At 45.5% G+C, this 16,749-nt stretch overlaps 1 protein-coding gene across 3 annotated transcripts in view; it reads left to right on the forward strand.

Annotated features, from left to right (window-relative positions):
* Nucleotides 1–8,780: 8,780 nt before the first annotated feature.
* The window catches only part of LOC144114902 (rap guanine nucleotide exchange factor 1-like), a 79,510-nt gene continuing 71,541 nt past the window's right edge, over nucleotides 8,781–16,749 (forward strand). Inside the window, exon 1 of one of the 3 annotated variants that reach the window (XM_077648919.1) lies at nucleotides 8,781–9,008. In XM_077648919.1, coding sequence (XP_077505045.1) covers nucleotides 8,984–9,008 — 25 coding nt within the window. In that variant the 5' untranslated portion in view covers nucleotides 8,781–8,983. The remainder of the gene's footprint in view (nucleotides 9,009–16,749) is intronic. The other 2 variants (XM_077648918.1, XM_077648917.1) reach the window with 2 other exon arrangements.

Raw genomic sequence — 16,749 nt, forward strand, 5'->3', positions numbered from 1 at the left:
CCCGGCTGAAGCCGTACTATGACCTCCTTGTCGTCTCTTCGCCCTGAGCCACCAGGATGGCTCCCTATTGTCGCCGGGGCAGTTGCAATGAAGACGACAGTACGTCACGTCACCATCGACGACGATGAAGAGGTTCAGCCGGCCTCGGCGACCGGCTGCCGCGCGCGTTGGAGAGCTCGAGCTCGCTCTGGAAGTCTGTTCTGGTGCCGCTGCTGCTGGGTCAGTTTGTGCAACGGTTACGCCGCCAGCGCTTTCAGCTCTACAATAAACCGCTCTTCAAGCTTAGTATTAAATTAATGCTTATCACTGACAGGCGTGAACTTCTTGGCGTCCACCAATTTGGATTTAAAAAAGCATGTTCTACAAGTGACCATCTCGCCCTGCCTTGGAAACACCGTCCGTGAAACGTTCATACACAAACAACACTGTCTGGTTGTATTTTTTTACATGGAAAAAGGCTTACAATACCAACTGGAGGTTTGGGATTCATTGCGATCTAGCGGACCTAGGTATCTGTGGCAGGATGCTTAACTGCTTCTAAGATTTTCTGTCTGACCATTCATCTAAAATAATTCCGCAATCCATTACATTTCACCATAACATGACTGCTTCAATGGAAATATGGGGACGATGAGAGCTGATTGTGCAGATTGATCGTACTTAAGATGGGAATGTAGACGTTTTCGCACTTCTTAAAGTCCCTAGAGAGAAGTCAGGCTTGCTGATGAGGGGTTGTCTATCACGCTGACACACGGCCACACACACACGCACACACCTGCATTTGTGGGCATGCCCTAGCAAGAAGGCGAGCTAGCCGATGCGGAGGATGCCGTCGCTACAATTGGCAGAAGGTGTTGAGCAGTGCTGCCCGTCCAGGGCCGCAAAAGAACGCACCAATCCCTCCCCTCTCACCAGAAAACCACTCTCGGCGCACAATTGATGTTGCGATAGACGGCGCGTTGTCCGCACGAGCTCAACACCTTCGCTGTACGGTATTCCTGCCCAGTGAGACAGGCGACTACTTAGTGCTGAGGATTCTTCCAGCGGCACCCGAACCCTATTCATTTTGTGAACTAGCACAGAACACGACAATCGCAAAATGCAAAAAACGCTAAAAGAGTTTATATTCCAGTGATTTTTTTTTCAGTTTCTCGTTCTTGTTCTTGGTTCGATTTGAAGACGTAGCAACATGCACCGGAAGTGCGCCCTGTCCAAGACAGTGACGAAGAACAACGAATTATATAAATAGCGACACTTTATCGGAACAGAGAGATTAAGTGAGGTTTATATACAGAACTTACATATTTACAGCAAGGTACGTAGGACAAAAATGAAACATAGATCTGGCTAGCTAGGCCTAGCCGAAGGTGTACCCCTCGAGCCATAGCTTAGAACCACCGACTGGACTCCCGGGCTCAGTTTTAAAGACTCGAGGTCCAGCCCACAATCGAATCCCATCCAGTTGCAGCAAGCGTCAACATGGCTGGTCTCTTGCTTCATGCAACGCCCATTCGTCTTTACTAATATTATACTCTATCCCAAAACAAACATGAAAGCAAAAAGAGCGTCAAGCTAATTATAGTCTTGCCCTGAACTTTCACACCTTACGCGAAACCCTCTTTCAGGGAGAAAGGGAAACAAACACTACAGCACCAAATTTCACTTTCGCCCTGCGTCGCCTACGCTCCGCCACCGCGCCCGGCCTTCTCAACGCTAAGGTTATTAAGGCAAACTGGCGGCATCGTTTCCACGCGTCCTTCCTGGCAGAGGTCCCTCTGTCTACCGCGATAAGCCGCCGCCGTCTCGGCCCTTCCGTTTTTCCGAAAACCCGTCATATCGGTGACCTCTGCCCCAGCGGCGTGGCGGCTAGGCAGGGAGTCCAAAACTTGCCGCTTGTTTTGTTCACAAATCAACCCATACATTGAACCCCGTACCCGCGAGTACCTAACCTTTGTCATACCCGGGCCTGGCCGGCCCAGCCCCTACACGCCCTCTTGACGCTCAAGGACACCGCTAATCTTCACTTCTCTTTATTACCTTAAAGGAGCCCTGAGGAGAAATTGAAGTTGGCTTGTATCGACACAATACCAGCTCCTAAACACAGAAACACCACTCTTTCTGAAAAGACAGCTCTTGTAAGGTAGAAACGAGCCAGAACTAAAATACAGGTATCGCCGCCCCAGGACAATCTCGCCAGTACAAGCATGATCAAAAAGGAGAAAAGACCCCACAGATCTCTGACGCTGGCAAACGTGCATGGAGGTTACGTGTTTGGTCGATTTTGAAGCATATAAGTTTTGTTTTGAAACGACCAGTGCACTTTTATCACACGAGGAAGACGGAAAAAGGACAACCTGAATGTTGGAAGTAAAAAAAAAACTGCAATTGGCGGCGCAACAGGCGGCCAGCTGAGTTTCGGTATGTTTTGGGGTGCTTCGCGGCTATGCATTCTATGTGCCTGCATGGTTTCGTTATGCGCCTCGATTTACAAGGGCGGAGCAACAGAGAACCTCCAAGTGCCTCTCTAAGTACTCCTCGTACGAAGTTCGTGCAACGCCACGCCTTCAGGAGCACAACGTCAGACTTCAGGAGCACCGCGCAGGAGTAGGCGCATTGACGGGAGGAGAGCATGTGGCAGACCATTGTCGCCACTGCCGTAGTTGCACGCCTTGGTTCCGCGAAACGAAAACCTTGAAAAAGTTTTCTTGCGGCTCTTGTGTCAGCAAAACCTCGGTTAGCTTATCTTATAAAGAGTTTGCATACCTTTTTGGTAGGCGTTATTCCTTTCTTTTGGCATATGAATACCACCCGACCAGACGAGATTTCGTCAAACCTTAGATTTCATGCTGCCACACCCACGCTAGCGCACCAGTGTTACGTGATGGTCGTTTGTTAGGTTGCTGTGTGATTGCGATGAACGTATAAATGTGACGCACCTTTGTAATAAACCCAGTTGAAGTTCTCCTTCCTGTCCAGTTGGTTTCTTTTGCTCCGTCTTTTTGCGTGGTTTCAAGATGCATTCAAATTTGATTACTCCACGGGCGATTTCGTCCCTGCTTTTAAGATAATTCGTCACGTTATGAAATTCGCTTTAGTGTCTTCATCTTTGGTCTAGTAGCTTTAGTCTTCATCAAGTGTCACTGGTCGCCTGAACGGGTACGCTCTTATCCAGATTTGTTGTGGTGTTGTGCCTGACCTTAGAGGAGGCAATAGTGGCAATGGTCTGAACGACAACGTTCCCATATGAAGCGAAGTTTGAGGTGGAAGTCAAAAAATCAAAAATCAAATGGAATATTTCATAAATGAATCACGCCCCCCAATTAATTTATATCGAAACTGACCACCACTAAACACCTCAGATGGGAACTGTCACGCTGCGACTACTCCATGCTCCTACCCTCCTCCGCTGATTCTACGGTGAACTATATCTACGGGAGGAAGAAGAAGTGGAAGAAGGAGAACGTCCCTTGTTTGCAGCTCTTCCACTTTACTGCAGTTTTTTGCTTTTGTGCGCGAACCGTGTTCTCGTCATCCTTCGGGATGACGGGCGCGCATCCCCTGCGTCCTCCCGTCGTCGCCGTCGAAAAGACTGCGGCTCTACCAGCTGGCAACTCCAGTGCCGCGAACGTCGCTGATGTGGAGCTTCCAGATTCGTCTGATGATTCCACGGTGACAGAGATATAATCTGACAGCAGCAGCTTCGCGCTTGTTGAGTTGCGCCGCCTGAAAAGGAAGTTGCGCCGGACATCAACAGCGGGGGAGTTGCCTACGAGGACAGTTGACAAGCGAGGAGTTTTCTCAGTGGCCTTCGTTCCTACAACGCAGACGGCTAATCTGAACCCCATTAACAGACAACGGCTAACCCAGTTTTTCGACCGGGTGGTTCCGGAACAAGTCTGTGAAGTCAGAATTAATGCATGGAAGAATATCTTGACAGTAGATGTTAAATCTCAGGCATCAGTAGACAAGCTGAAAGAAACTAGTGTCCTCGGTGGCATGGCGGTCCGCTCCTACCTTGCTCACGGGAAGCGGACTACCACTGGAGTTATCATTGATATTGACCCGGAGATAGATGACAAGGACCTCCGGACGCTGATTAAATCTTTACGGCCCGGATAGTTGACATTCATCGTTTCGGCGTCTCCAAGTGTGTCAAGTTAGTTTTTGAAACTGACGCTCTCCCATCCCACGTCAAGGTGGGCTATGTGAGGCATCCTGTCCGCCCGTATGTTGCAAGGCCTGTTCAGTGCCACAAGTGCAACAAGATAAGTCATGTGAGTGCTGTTTGCAAAAATGAGGTATCCTGCCGTCGATGCGGCGGGACGCACCAGCATGACACCTGCACGACGGAAACTGTAAAGTGCGCCAACTGCTCGGGTGTCCATGAAGCCACAGCTAAGGACTGCCCTAAGATGAAAAAATAAAGACTCATCCTGAAAAAGATGGTGAATGACAATTCGACCCACCAAGAAGTGGCTGCGCGTATTCGTCGCCGGAAACATCGTTCCCGGCGTCGGCGTCCGGATCCATACAATACTAGTCCAGCTGCACCAAAGTCGCAGGAAGTATCAGCTCAGCCGACACAGCAACATGAGCCTAAAAACGATAACAAGACTCCTGCGGCATTGTCCCGTGTTACCGCAGTGGCTCAGTCTGATGTGTTTGTTGTTAACTTCCTCTGATGCTGAATGGCCGGCTCTGCCATCCAAGGACATCGCCACGGCAAGAGCAAGACTGGTTGCCACTCCAGCTGACACTGCTGGCAAGCCTGAAGGTCAGGATGGGAGCATTATGTTAAAAAGGCTTGTGTGTTCAATGCGCGTGCTGCTTTCAGGCATTAACACGCCAACAGCAAAGACTGTTGTGCAGTTTTTGGATGCACTTGAGCCGCTCTTGGCTGCATTGCAGTAATTCACTATGGCACAACCAAAACCCACCTCCTCTGTGACATTACATGCGCGCCGCAGTGTAGTGGTGCAATGGAATGCCCGAGGCCTACGCGGTCGTCTGAGTGACTTGCGGCAACGTGTCCACACGTACCGCTTCCCTGTGCCTGTTATATGTGAGCCCAACATGCCGTCTCCTTTCCGCATTTCTGGGTACGTGCTGCTGTGGCCTCACGAAGAAGAAGAAACGAGAAAAGTGTTAGTTTGCATACGCCCCGACATTGCGCACGTCCGCCACGTCCTACGGCCACACAACGCAAACCATTACATCTGTTTGATAGTCACGCTAAAAGGACGGGTCTTTTCGATAATCGGTGCCTACATTCCACCTAGAGATTCCATTGATACTTCGTACCTATATTCAGCTATCCAGAGCTGCCCATCTCATATAATAGTGGGAGATTTTAATGCTCATCACCCTCAGAGGGGCAGTGCTTTTATGAATAACCGAGGCAGGAACCTGTTTGACTTTATGCACTCCCAGAATTTCGTCAATATCAACGATGATTCACCTACGTTTTTGCGTGGCACGTCGTACAGCAGCTGCTTGGATCTGGCGTTTGTTTCAGGAAGTCTCCAGTCTTACATCAGCTGGTGCAGTGACGTGGAAACACATGGGAGTGACCACATTCCAACGTATGTATGCGTCAAGTGGTACGCACCTACTATTTCGTCTCGCGTGCGATATACAGACTGGCCTGCCTTTAGAACATCCGTGGAGACTTCCTGTGCGGACCTCACAACACCGTCCAAAGTATAAGGCTTGATTACGTCCTCTCTCGGTGAGACCACGCGGTATATATGTGCGTCTACGCCAGGATCTACTATTGACGTGGAATCGTGGAATTCGAAAGACTACGCGCAGTCCGTCGGCGCGCCGAAAGGAAATACAGAAGAACTAAATCCACGTATGATCTCGCCCTTTGTCGCCGAGCTCAACGACAAATAAAGCGCCACCTCGCGAGATTAGGAAGACAACATTGGAGGCAGTTCTGTTCATCGCTGGACCCTCGCAAACCGCTGTCGCGTATTTGGCATGTAGCCAGGAGCTTGCGTTCACCCCCACAAGAACGGTACCCTTTCCGTGCCATGTCCATTTACCAATGCCGTAATAACGTAGAGGTAGCAGAAGAATTCTGCAAAATGGTTGTGGGCACAACTCCGGTAGCATCAAACAGTTTGGAGGCTTTTGTGCCACCTTCACCAGACGACCACAACGATATGCTATTCATGATGCCTGAACTAGAAGCTGCTCTTTCCTCGTGTAGGCGTACATCTACACCTGGTCCTGACGGGATTTCGTACGCGTCTCTCTCTCACTTTGGCATGGAAGGCCGAACTGCGCTGCTCATTTACTACAATGATGCATGGGCTTCCGGAATCGTTCCAGAACACTGGAAGATCAGCCGCCCGGTTGCTCTTTTGAAGCCTGGAAAGCCTCCTTATGAGCTTACATCATACCGGCCAGTTGCACTAGCAAGCTGCGTCGGTAAGGTTATAGAGCGAATGTTGCTGGCGCGGCTCGAATGGTTTTTAGAGCAGAATGCTCTCTATCCGGACATGATGACCGGGTTCCGGCGAGGACGTTCTTCGATTGACAGCGTAATCGACCTCATATCGACAGTGTAACATGAAAAACGTAGTCGCCGACTCGTCGCTGCTGTTTTTTTTTTGGACATCAAAGGGGCCTACGATAATGTACTTAATGACGCCATCCTTGATGCCCTTGACGACATAGGCGTTGGCGGCCGGATGTACTCGTGGATTGTGAGCTATCTCAACGGCCGGTCCGTTTACATGTCTACGCCTGATGGAGAGACTACCCGTCATCAGGTTTGCCGTGGAGTTCCTCAGGGAGGAGTTCTCAGCCCAACCCTATTTATTGTGGCGTTGATTGGACTGGTGAATGAACTTCCCCCTCACATTCACATCAGTGCCTATGCTGATGATATCTGCATCTGGGTTTCGGGTTCGACATGTCCGCAAATGCGCGCGAGATTACAACGTGCCGTGTCATCTACTTCAAGGTACCTACGACGTCAGGGTTTGCACTTAGCAGCTGAAAAATGTGCTGTGGTCGCATTCACGCGCAAGTCTGTCTGCCGCTATCCGGTAACACTTCAAGGGGTCGCAATACCATATGTCTCCCACCACAGATTTTTGGGCATTATTGACCGCGATCTGTCATGGTCGAGGCATAGAAATATGCTAAAGAAAAGACTCACTCTTTTTTGCCATGTCCTTCGCTTCGTAGCAGGCATTAAATGGGGCCCAACGGAGCTCTCCTTGCTAAGACTTTACGATACTCTCTTTATAGGCTACATTCGTTACAGCCTTCCTGTACTCTCTACCATGAGCATTTCCTGCTTGCGGACATTAGAGAGTGTCCAAGCACAGGCGCTCAAGATATGCCTCGGATTAACACGTTGTGCCTCGAACAAAGGCACGATTGAGGAATCTCGTGCGTGCCCAATATCGATCTACTTGTCACATGAACCACTTCATGTATATTTACCCGCGCTTACACGGCACCGCTGCCACCCGCTGACGGAGATTTTTGATGAGCGACCGGACAGCAGTTTTGCACGTGCACTGCGCTTCCATCGGTCCGAATTGCCATCAGACTATGCCCTGCCGCATCATCCCTTGCAGCCACCATGGGTGATGGCCCAGCCTTCAGTATGTCTGCATGTCCCTGGCATAATCCAGAAATCTGTGATGCCGGTAAGCGGACTGAAGCAACTTGCTCTTGCCTACATCTGGTCAGAATACCAAAACTGTGTGCACGTATACACGGATGGATCTGCGTCACCAAAGGCATCAACAGCAGCTTTCGCAATCCCCGCTCAGCAGACGACCCGCAGATTCATTTTAGGACGCAAGTCTACTTCAACCGCTGCAGAGCTTGCGGGCCTTCGGGAAGCGATCCGCCACATCTGCGGAGAAACGCCTCAGGAGTGGTGCATTTTCACTGACTAAACATTTTGGGATGCTTCCTACACCACACCGCCTACCAAGCTCTGGCTCTTGATATCATTAGTCTCCTGTCATTTGCTCAGGAAAAAGGCCACCGTATAGTGTTTCTGTGGATCCCTGGACACTGCAGACTCGATGGAAATGAGACAGCCGACGCTGAAGCAAGGAGCGCCTTCAGCAGTGGCCTGCGTACAGCTGTGCCGTTCTCTAGATCGGGCACCACTTGTCTCATTTCGGAATCAATGAGGAGTGCAATGGCTAGGTACTGGGCCCTACCACTCGACACATACGCCTTGAACGGCTAGACCCGGCGATGACCTTTTCTGTTCCTCGCGGAATACCACGCCCTATAGCATGTGCAATCCATAGATTACGTTTAAACGTCGCCTTCACGCGCAAATACTTGCACTTAATAGGACAAGCGGACTCCCCGAACTGTACCACATGTGGCGTGCAAGAGACCATAGAACATGTTTTAGTGGTGTGTCCAGCATACACACGTGAAAGACTTCTGCTTGCATCTGTTTTCAGGTCTATGGACACAAGGCCCCTCTCGGAGGATTTGACCCTCGGCGCTTGGCCAGATAGTTTGAAAACTGTACAGACAACGCGAGCGCTCTCACGCTTTTTAAGCAACACGGGCCTTGCCTCGCGTTTGTGATGTTAGAAAGTGTGCATTTTTTAATGTATTTTTTCATCTGCCGCCTCCCATCATCACCACCCCCCATCGTGACCCTCTTTTTTCTCCACTGCCCGTTCCCCAGTGCAGAGTATCAGGCAACTACGGCTACCGAGTGACCGAGCAGCGAGCCGTCAGCCGTCGATCGCGGATTGCGCCTCACAACAATGGGTTCTTTCGTCTGTGCGAGGAGGCGCTGGCGTGAGCCGAGGCTGTAGCTGTAGCGCTGTAGTGTTGAAGTTGTTAAGGGACGATAGTGGACGACGGAGGGTATGCTTATAGTTTTTAACACGATGGAAATTCTTGTTAGAAGAGGTTTTGTTATAGGTCTCCAAAAACTTTCATTGTGTTAAAATGCCGGTGAAGATTGGACTGGTGAGCCATGTCAAAGAAACCAGACAAGCATGGTGAGCATCACTGTTAGCGATATTCATGTGAAACTAGAAGCTAGCGTGCATTTTACTGTACCAATATTTTCTCGTGCCTTTGTGCTACTCGCTGTCGTATTTTGAAGCTACCAACTTGCGCGAAATGTGGTATGCTGACTTTAAGTGAAGTTTTGTGTGAACTTGGCTCCAGAGGACTTCGTCGATCGGGTGCCTGTTACTCCTTGTGTTTACATATTCGATCACACTGCGCGTTTCGTGATCGTCTGTTGTGCGTGTGCTTTATTGCTTTTTTTTTAAAGCGTTCACGTTTCTCTCCCATCTTCGTACGTCTTGTACGTCGCGTAGCTCCACCCGTTTTTTACATGCAACTCGAGAGCGTTCGGAGCGTATCTAACCCACGCAAAATTCGCGTTCTACAGGAAGGTGAATCACAGCAAGAATGCTACCGAAGTGGCTGTGGTATTCACGCTGCCGACAGGCGCCAGTTTCTGGTTTCAACTCAATGGGTAGCAAATTAAACGGTCTCGGCGATGCATGCCCTCGTTATTCCGCATCTTGACGTCTGTGAGGTTATCACTGGCGAAAGCGGGAACTCGAGCATGCTCTTGGCGCGAATTACTCATATCAGTGACAAAAACTTCCCGACGTTGTCAGCGACTACCGAAGTCATCCTTTTTTGTTTCATGCATCTGCGTAAATAGTCGCACATACGTCAGCGTGCGAGCTAGCGACCTAATTAACTTAATTATAGTCCCGACTCGGCGTGTGGCGACCGGTTGTTTCTTGACGGTTTAAATCGCGAGAGTGATCGTAGAGATAAGTTCGCTGGATTTTGCCGCAAATAAATGCCACTGCGGTGAATGTTTCCGTTCTTCATTTTAAGTATTCGCAAGCCTATGTCGTTTGGGCCGCCCAGAAGGACATGTATTAATGCTTCTCTCGGCGGAATCACTGACTTGTTTGCTTTCAAATTTTCCTTTGGATAGGTTGGCGCAATGTAATATTAATGAAACACATTCACAAGTGACTGCCAGTGGTTCTTGAGTATGTTTTTTGGCTTAGCATCCTCACAAGCGCTTATCAGGTTGTTTTGTGGGAAAGATTAGGAGGGAAAAGAGAGAGTAGATACACCCTCAGAATGTAAGAAGAGTGTTGTGAAAGGTTAGATTTTATGGAGCATAAGTGTGTAAGGCTATCATGCATCAAACGCAGGGCTAGAAATGTCTTTTTATTGTGCTAAAGGACTAAAAGTTTGCAAAAAGTTGCAATTTGAGACATTTCCTCTAATGTGCCTAAACACTTGTGGCGGATCTCTTAGCAAGATAAAGTGGAAAAGGAATGTGGGTTTTTATAAAATTCTCTAAAAAGCAGGTTTACTGTGATCATTACTCATCATTGCTCACAGTGTAAAAGAAAACACAAAGCACATTTGTCTACTTTGTCAGCAATCCCTTGGTAGCTGCTTTCACTGTGAAATTATCTTAAACATTGATTCGCTGCAGTAGCCATGGATGTTGCTTTAAATGTTCCTCTTCACTGGCTGTGTTGCAGATTTTGGCGAAGGTAGAATGTACTGGGATGCTACAGCAGGGGTTACCAGCATATTTATTTTGTTGCATGAGTGCTAAGCTGCAGTTGCAGATTTTCATGATAAAGTTTTGCTTGTTGTCCCCCTTACTTCTTTTTAAGTGTAATCTGCATTTGTGATGTACAAAAGAGTCAGTTGATTAGCTTCAGAAATTCGATTCAGTAACATCTTTAGGTCAGGTGCTGCATGTAAGCTAGCACGATGATGCAAGAGGAGGGTTGCTTAGGCCAGTTGGTTTGGATTCTTGGTTTGTTTGTCCTGTTTTCATGTTTATCTTTCTTTCGCTGTGTTGGCTCAATACCACAAATAAAAAGATACACATGGGCCATGGTACTGTGCACTATAAACTCGGGTAGTTTCATTCTATTTGAACTTGAAGCATAGAGCAGTTAAGGCGCAATGCAAGAACCTGTCCTCATAGTTTCATTCCGACCTGTGAAGTAGAAAACAAGAAAATCAATTTTATTGAAGTGCTCGTGATGTGTACAGTGCACGTGTCTCGAACTGTCCGTTATAGCGATTTTCAAAGCATGCTCATGGTCCATCATGGATGCTCATGGATCCATCACTCCTTGCTCTTTCCAATGCATGTGAGCACTGCTGCTGCAGAGAGTAATAGTGTACACAAAAGCAGATTCTTAATGGGCAAAAATTTGAGTGAAATTTTTGTTTTGAAACAAATTTTGGAGATTTTTTTAACATGTAATTTCTGAAATTATATTTCAGTTCACTTTATGGGGTTTAACATCCCAAAGCGACTCAGGGTATGAGAGACACCGTAGTGGAGGGCTCCGGATAATTTCGGGCACCTGGGATTCTTTGACATGCTCTGACGTCGCACAGTACACGGGCCTCTATTATGCCTCCATGAAAACGCGGCCAAAAAAGGTGCCATAGTGGAGGGCTCCAGAATACTTTCGACCACCTAGGGATCTTTAACGTGCACTGACATCGCACTGCACACAGGCGCCTTAACGATTTGCCTCCATAAAAACCGCGGCGGCTGCGTTTTTATGGAGGCAAAACGCTAAGGTGCCTGTGTGCTGTGCGATGTCAGTGCACATTAAGGATCCTCAGGTGGTCAAAATTATTCCGGATCCGTCCACTACGGCACCTCTTTCTTCTTTTCTTCTTTCACTCCCCCTTTATCCTTTCCCTTAGGGTGGTGCGGTTCAGGTGTCCAATGATATGAGACAGATACTGCGCCATTTACTTTCCCCAAAAAACCAATTATTGTTATTATTGTTATTATTAGCCGGGATTGAACCCTTGTCTTTCGGGTCAGCAGCCGAGTGCTTGGCCACTGAGCCACCACGGCGGATGAAAAAAAACTATTTTTCACATTCTTGAAATTTTAAGTCAGTTTTTCTCAGTTTGTGTTTCTTCACTAAACTGCTTATCTAGTAAGAGTATTATTTGAATTACAGCAGTGCAGAAATTATTTGAGTGCACTTTCTTGACCAAAATTATGTGAGGAATGTAACTGTGGGAATGTTTTATGTAATTTTTACTATTTTTCTCCTCAAAAACTCTAGCGATTTTAACGTGCAGTCTTGCAGCAGGAACTGACGCCCTTCAAGAGAACATTTTTTCATTTATATAACCATAAACTAGCAAGTTCTTTTCACAGTTGATTAATAGAGGCCTTCCTTATGCTCTCTATTACATGAAAATGAGAAAATGTTTAGTATTTTCAGAATGATGGTTTTCTTAAGCACACTTATTTTCCTAATCCAGCATTCATAACTTCCTTTAAGAAATAAAAACAAGGTTTTGCTAAGGTGATTATAGTGCTAATATACATCAACCCTGAAAATTTAATTCAAATTGAACAAATAGTTAAAATTTTTGTTTTAGCCTTGCATCATTCTCACTTTCACTTAATTTTCAGAGCAAGCAAGAAAGGTTAAAGTGAAATCAGTTTTAGGTTTTCTTGAAACAGTAAACCTGAAGTTGCGTTATGTGCTAATTGTTTGTTTAAAGAACCCTAGGTGATCGAAATTAACTTGGAGCACTCCACGTGCCACTCTTTTTGTCTCCTTTCACTGGTTCCTTCATCCCTTCCCTTGCAGTGTCATTCAAGTGCTCACTGAGAGTGCAACAGTTTCTGCACCTTTCCTTTCTTCTTAAAACATACTTTTGTATTTAAAGTTGGCTTGGTACCAGTTCTTTACCAGACTAGTTGAAATCTTCATCCTAGCTTTGCAGAGATTGCTTTGGGTCAGTGTAGCTGATCTGTTGTGTTTATTTTTTCCAGGTTGTTAGTGTCAGTGTTTACATGCCAGCTGATCATATGAAGTCAGTTTGGTGATGGCAGAAAAAGAAGTTCCTGTCAAATTGGCAACTGCTTTGAGCCATTTATAAATTCTTGCCATGTAAGGCACATTACTAATGACATCCTCGTTTCTAAGCTGCATTTTTGTATTCATTACTTGAAAATGTTATGTTGCACATTTTTGACACATTAAATAATATGCTCCTTAATGTTTCTGGCATGATTTATGCATTCTCATGTTCCAGTTCTGGTGTAAAAAACCAGTATGTGGTCAGAAATCACAAAAATGGCGAAGCACTCGAGGGCCAAAAGTTATTTGTTCTAGAAAGCTAGCAGTTAGCACATTTTCTAAATTTCTGTAAAAATCTTATCATTGCAGCTACTAAGCCTAGCTAAGGTTGAATAATCTTGTTCATAAAAAACATTGTACTTTAAATCACATTGATTATTGAAGTAAACTGGGCAAGTTGGTGCAACTTGATCACATAACAAGAACTGCAAAAAATACTGATGAAAAAACTGTGCTAGTTAAACAAGAACAATGCTTGTCCTATCATCTGTTTTTTTTTTTATCATGCTGTTGTTACATGATGAATAGTAATGTGTTACATGCTAATGTAGATTACAGGCTGTTATTGCACGTGTTGTCGGACAGTACCTATTGACTTCTGAAAGATGTATGCAAATGTAGGTTTTTTTCACTCGCTTTAGTGTCTTTATTGAAGGGTTATGTCCAGAGCTTAAGAGCTGACAATCTGAGCTATTTAGTGGTAGTCCTTACAATGCACGATTTGTAAAATTTCTAAGGTACCGAATATCAATAAAGTAGTAATTACTCATTAGTGTCCACCTGAGCGCAGCCTTATGGCTACAAAAGAAAGCTTGCAGGTTTCTCAGAAACTTAAGTGTTGAAGATAAATTCACCCTGGCCTGGGGCTTAAGATATTCATTGAATTTCACTTCTGCAATGGAGTTTGGTTGAGCGTTTCTCAATTAAATGGTTTTATGTTCCTGAGTATTATCTTAGCTGTGCTGCTATATTAAGTCACTTGATGCATCCCAGATGTACATCCTTTGTCAAAAATATATAGCCCAATGGATTTGCTTTTGTGCCATGAAGTGTGACCTGTTTGTGTATCGCCAGCGTCATGCATGTGTCAAGGGTGGGACGAAGTCTGATCCTTATGCCTCAAGAGCTTGGGACATCCAGGAGCACTAGAGAAAGCCCCATTACATGGTTTATAAGCAAACCCTATGGACTGTATATTTTTGGCAAAGGCTGGTCTATATTTGAGCAATCTGAACGAAAGAGTCATGGGAAAAACTCATTAATCTTAAAGAGTGTAGTGAAATTTCTAGCATGCGTTTTTTTTAGTAAGGTAGACTTGTATGTTTTTGTTGTTGCATAGACATTGCTAGTAACAGGGATAAGTTCTTTTCCTGCTTTTATGTGGAAGTTTTGTGGTTCGATAATAGTAATTCGATTTTGAGGTTCGATAATAGGGTATTTTGGCATGACACGATGCATGATGTACTGCCTCTAGACAGTAGTTGCAGGTGTGCACATGCCAAAGTGCAGGCATGGTTAGCACCCCATGCAAATAGATCAGGTTATGGTCAAAGAGGCTGTTTCTTTCTCATGAAAGCAGCTTGAAATTAATTTAATAATTCCATGTCATGGCAAAATGAAGCAGATGTGCATCCTTTATAGTGCAGATGCCCATGCCAAGAGCAGAATGCTAATTTCAGGAGTTTAACAGGATGTTATGGAGTTTAAACTTGTGAACATTAAGTTCATGAGTTCTTTTGTCATTTGAGATCACTATGGTGTTACCTTTTTACAGCTTGTGAAATTGTTCCTTTGGTTTAAAATGTAAGACTGAAGGTATCTAGTTTTAAGTTTTAGACTGTAACTCTTAGGCGCCTGTTCCTGCATTCCACGTCATTGTCGGCGTAGTCGACATAACCAGTTGTCCAAGTAGCAGAACTAAACGCCACCTCGTAGGTGGCTTCCACGGGAAGATCTCCGAGTGTGGCTAGCAGCGTGACATGCCTCCTGCCAACATGCGTCAGTGCAGTCGACGCAGTTGGCGTCACACGCCACCTGACAGGTCACCCTGTCACCTGAGGGGACAGGTGACAGGTAGTAGCAGAGCGAAACACCAGCTGCCGAGATGAAAGTGGAAGAATGGATAGCTGTATGGTGGCTAGCAGCGTAACACGCCACCTGCCAGCGGTGGCAGGTGGCATGTGAAGAGCTGTGCTCAAACTTCACATTGCCAACTGTTGTAATCGTCTGTCAATTTTTTTAACCATCCTTCCACTGTAGTGGGCTGCTGTCCTAAATCTGTGAATTGCAACTGTGCAGTTGCCTGGCACACATGTAGTGATAGATGCATTATGAGGAAATTTTATGTCTGTGAAGATGCTTGCAGCAGTTAGGCAACTCATGAAGATGCTTGCGGCAGTTAGGCAACTCATCTCAGTGTTTTAGGTTTTTGCAGTGCATGTGGAATATTACACTACAGCTTCAAAATTTCCGTCTCCACCTTCATTTGGTTGACACTTGTGCTTTAGTTTTTACTCTCTCCTTAAACTTTTCAGCCTAGGTGTTTGGTACACTTGTTTACAGTGTTTACATTACTGCAAAATTATTCTGGCCATGGGTGTTTTTATAGAAAAGTACCATCATTCATATGTCAGCATTGATATGTACGCTGTCACTGCTGTTTTATATGTGTTTGTGGAGAATGTAAAGAAAGGAAGTGAAACTGTGAATATAACCCTCACTGCATAGATAAGGGGTCTGTTGGAAAGAATTGCTGAATTGCATGCACTATTCTTCAAAATGACGTGGTATGGTTTAAAATTATTTTCTGCATTCAGGGATTGAATGTTATGTTGTGAACAGGTTGAACTCATTACATCCAAGATTGGTTTTTGACTGTTTGAGGGTTGGCATGGTGCCATATATAGTAATTGGGAATGCTACCTGACAATGTAGTGAGAAAATAGAGTTGAAAGAAATAGCAACAGGCAAGGACATGCCCTAGGTGGTCATAATTCTGGCTTAAAGCCACAGGTTTTTATTTATTATTTCGTTAAAATAGGCATAGATTATTTATTTCTATTGTGTTTTATTTTTGACACCAAACTGTATCCTCGATGTGGCTATACCGAATGGCTCAGGTGATATCTCTGCTGTTGTTTTTGTTCATGCTGTGAGCATGCTGAGACAATCACCATAAGCACCTAACATAGCACAGTGATTCTGGAAAGCCAAAATTTTGGGTAACAGGCACTGCGCCATTGGATTAAGTAGGGGAGGGCGCCAGCCATGAGAATGCCAGTTTTTGAAAAATGTAAAGGTATTTCTGAATGAAACTGTTGCGCCTTGATGCTGGTGTGATGTCAAATGCCATTTTTTGGAATTATATTTTGTTTTCTGTGTAAAATGGGCCGGTAATTTATTGATGATAGGCAAGCATTGTTGACTAACACGCTATATTCATTCCACTTGTACCACGTGCATCCTGGTATACTGCGGCTATATCTGCTTGCACACATGCTCACTTGGCATATATGTTTGCTTTATTTGTAACATTGTTTTTTTATAGCTGAAGGCAAAGAAATGTAGTGAGTCATGTTTAAGCTATAGGATCAGGTGTCTGCATAGTGTACATTGCATTTGAATGTTTAAAAATTTTAAGTAATTTGAATCAGCACCTCTCATGCCCATTCCTTCTTATATTTCCTTGTACTGTTTATTTGCATAGTTTCTACAACAGCTCATGAGCAGTACTGCAACTTGTACACCTCTATTGCTCTTATTTCTATATCCATGGCATAAAGTGGCTTAATATCAAAAGCTGTTTTTAAAATTTAGCTTGTGCACA

Source organism: Amblyomma americanum, chromosome 1 (genome assembly GCF_052857255.1).
Source record: "Amblyomma americanum isolate KBUSLIRL-KWMA chromosome 1, ASM5285725v1, whole genome shotgun sequence".
Taxonomy (NCBI): domain Eukaryota; kingdom Metazoa; phylum Arthropoda; class Arachnida; order Ixodida; family Ixodidae; genus Amblyomma; species Amblyomma americanum.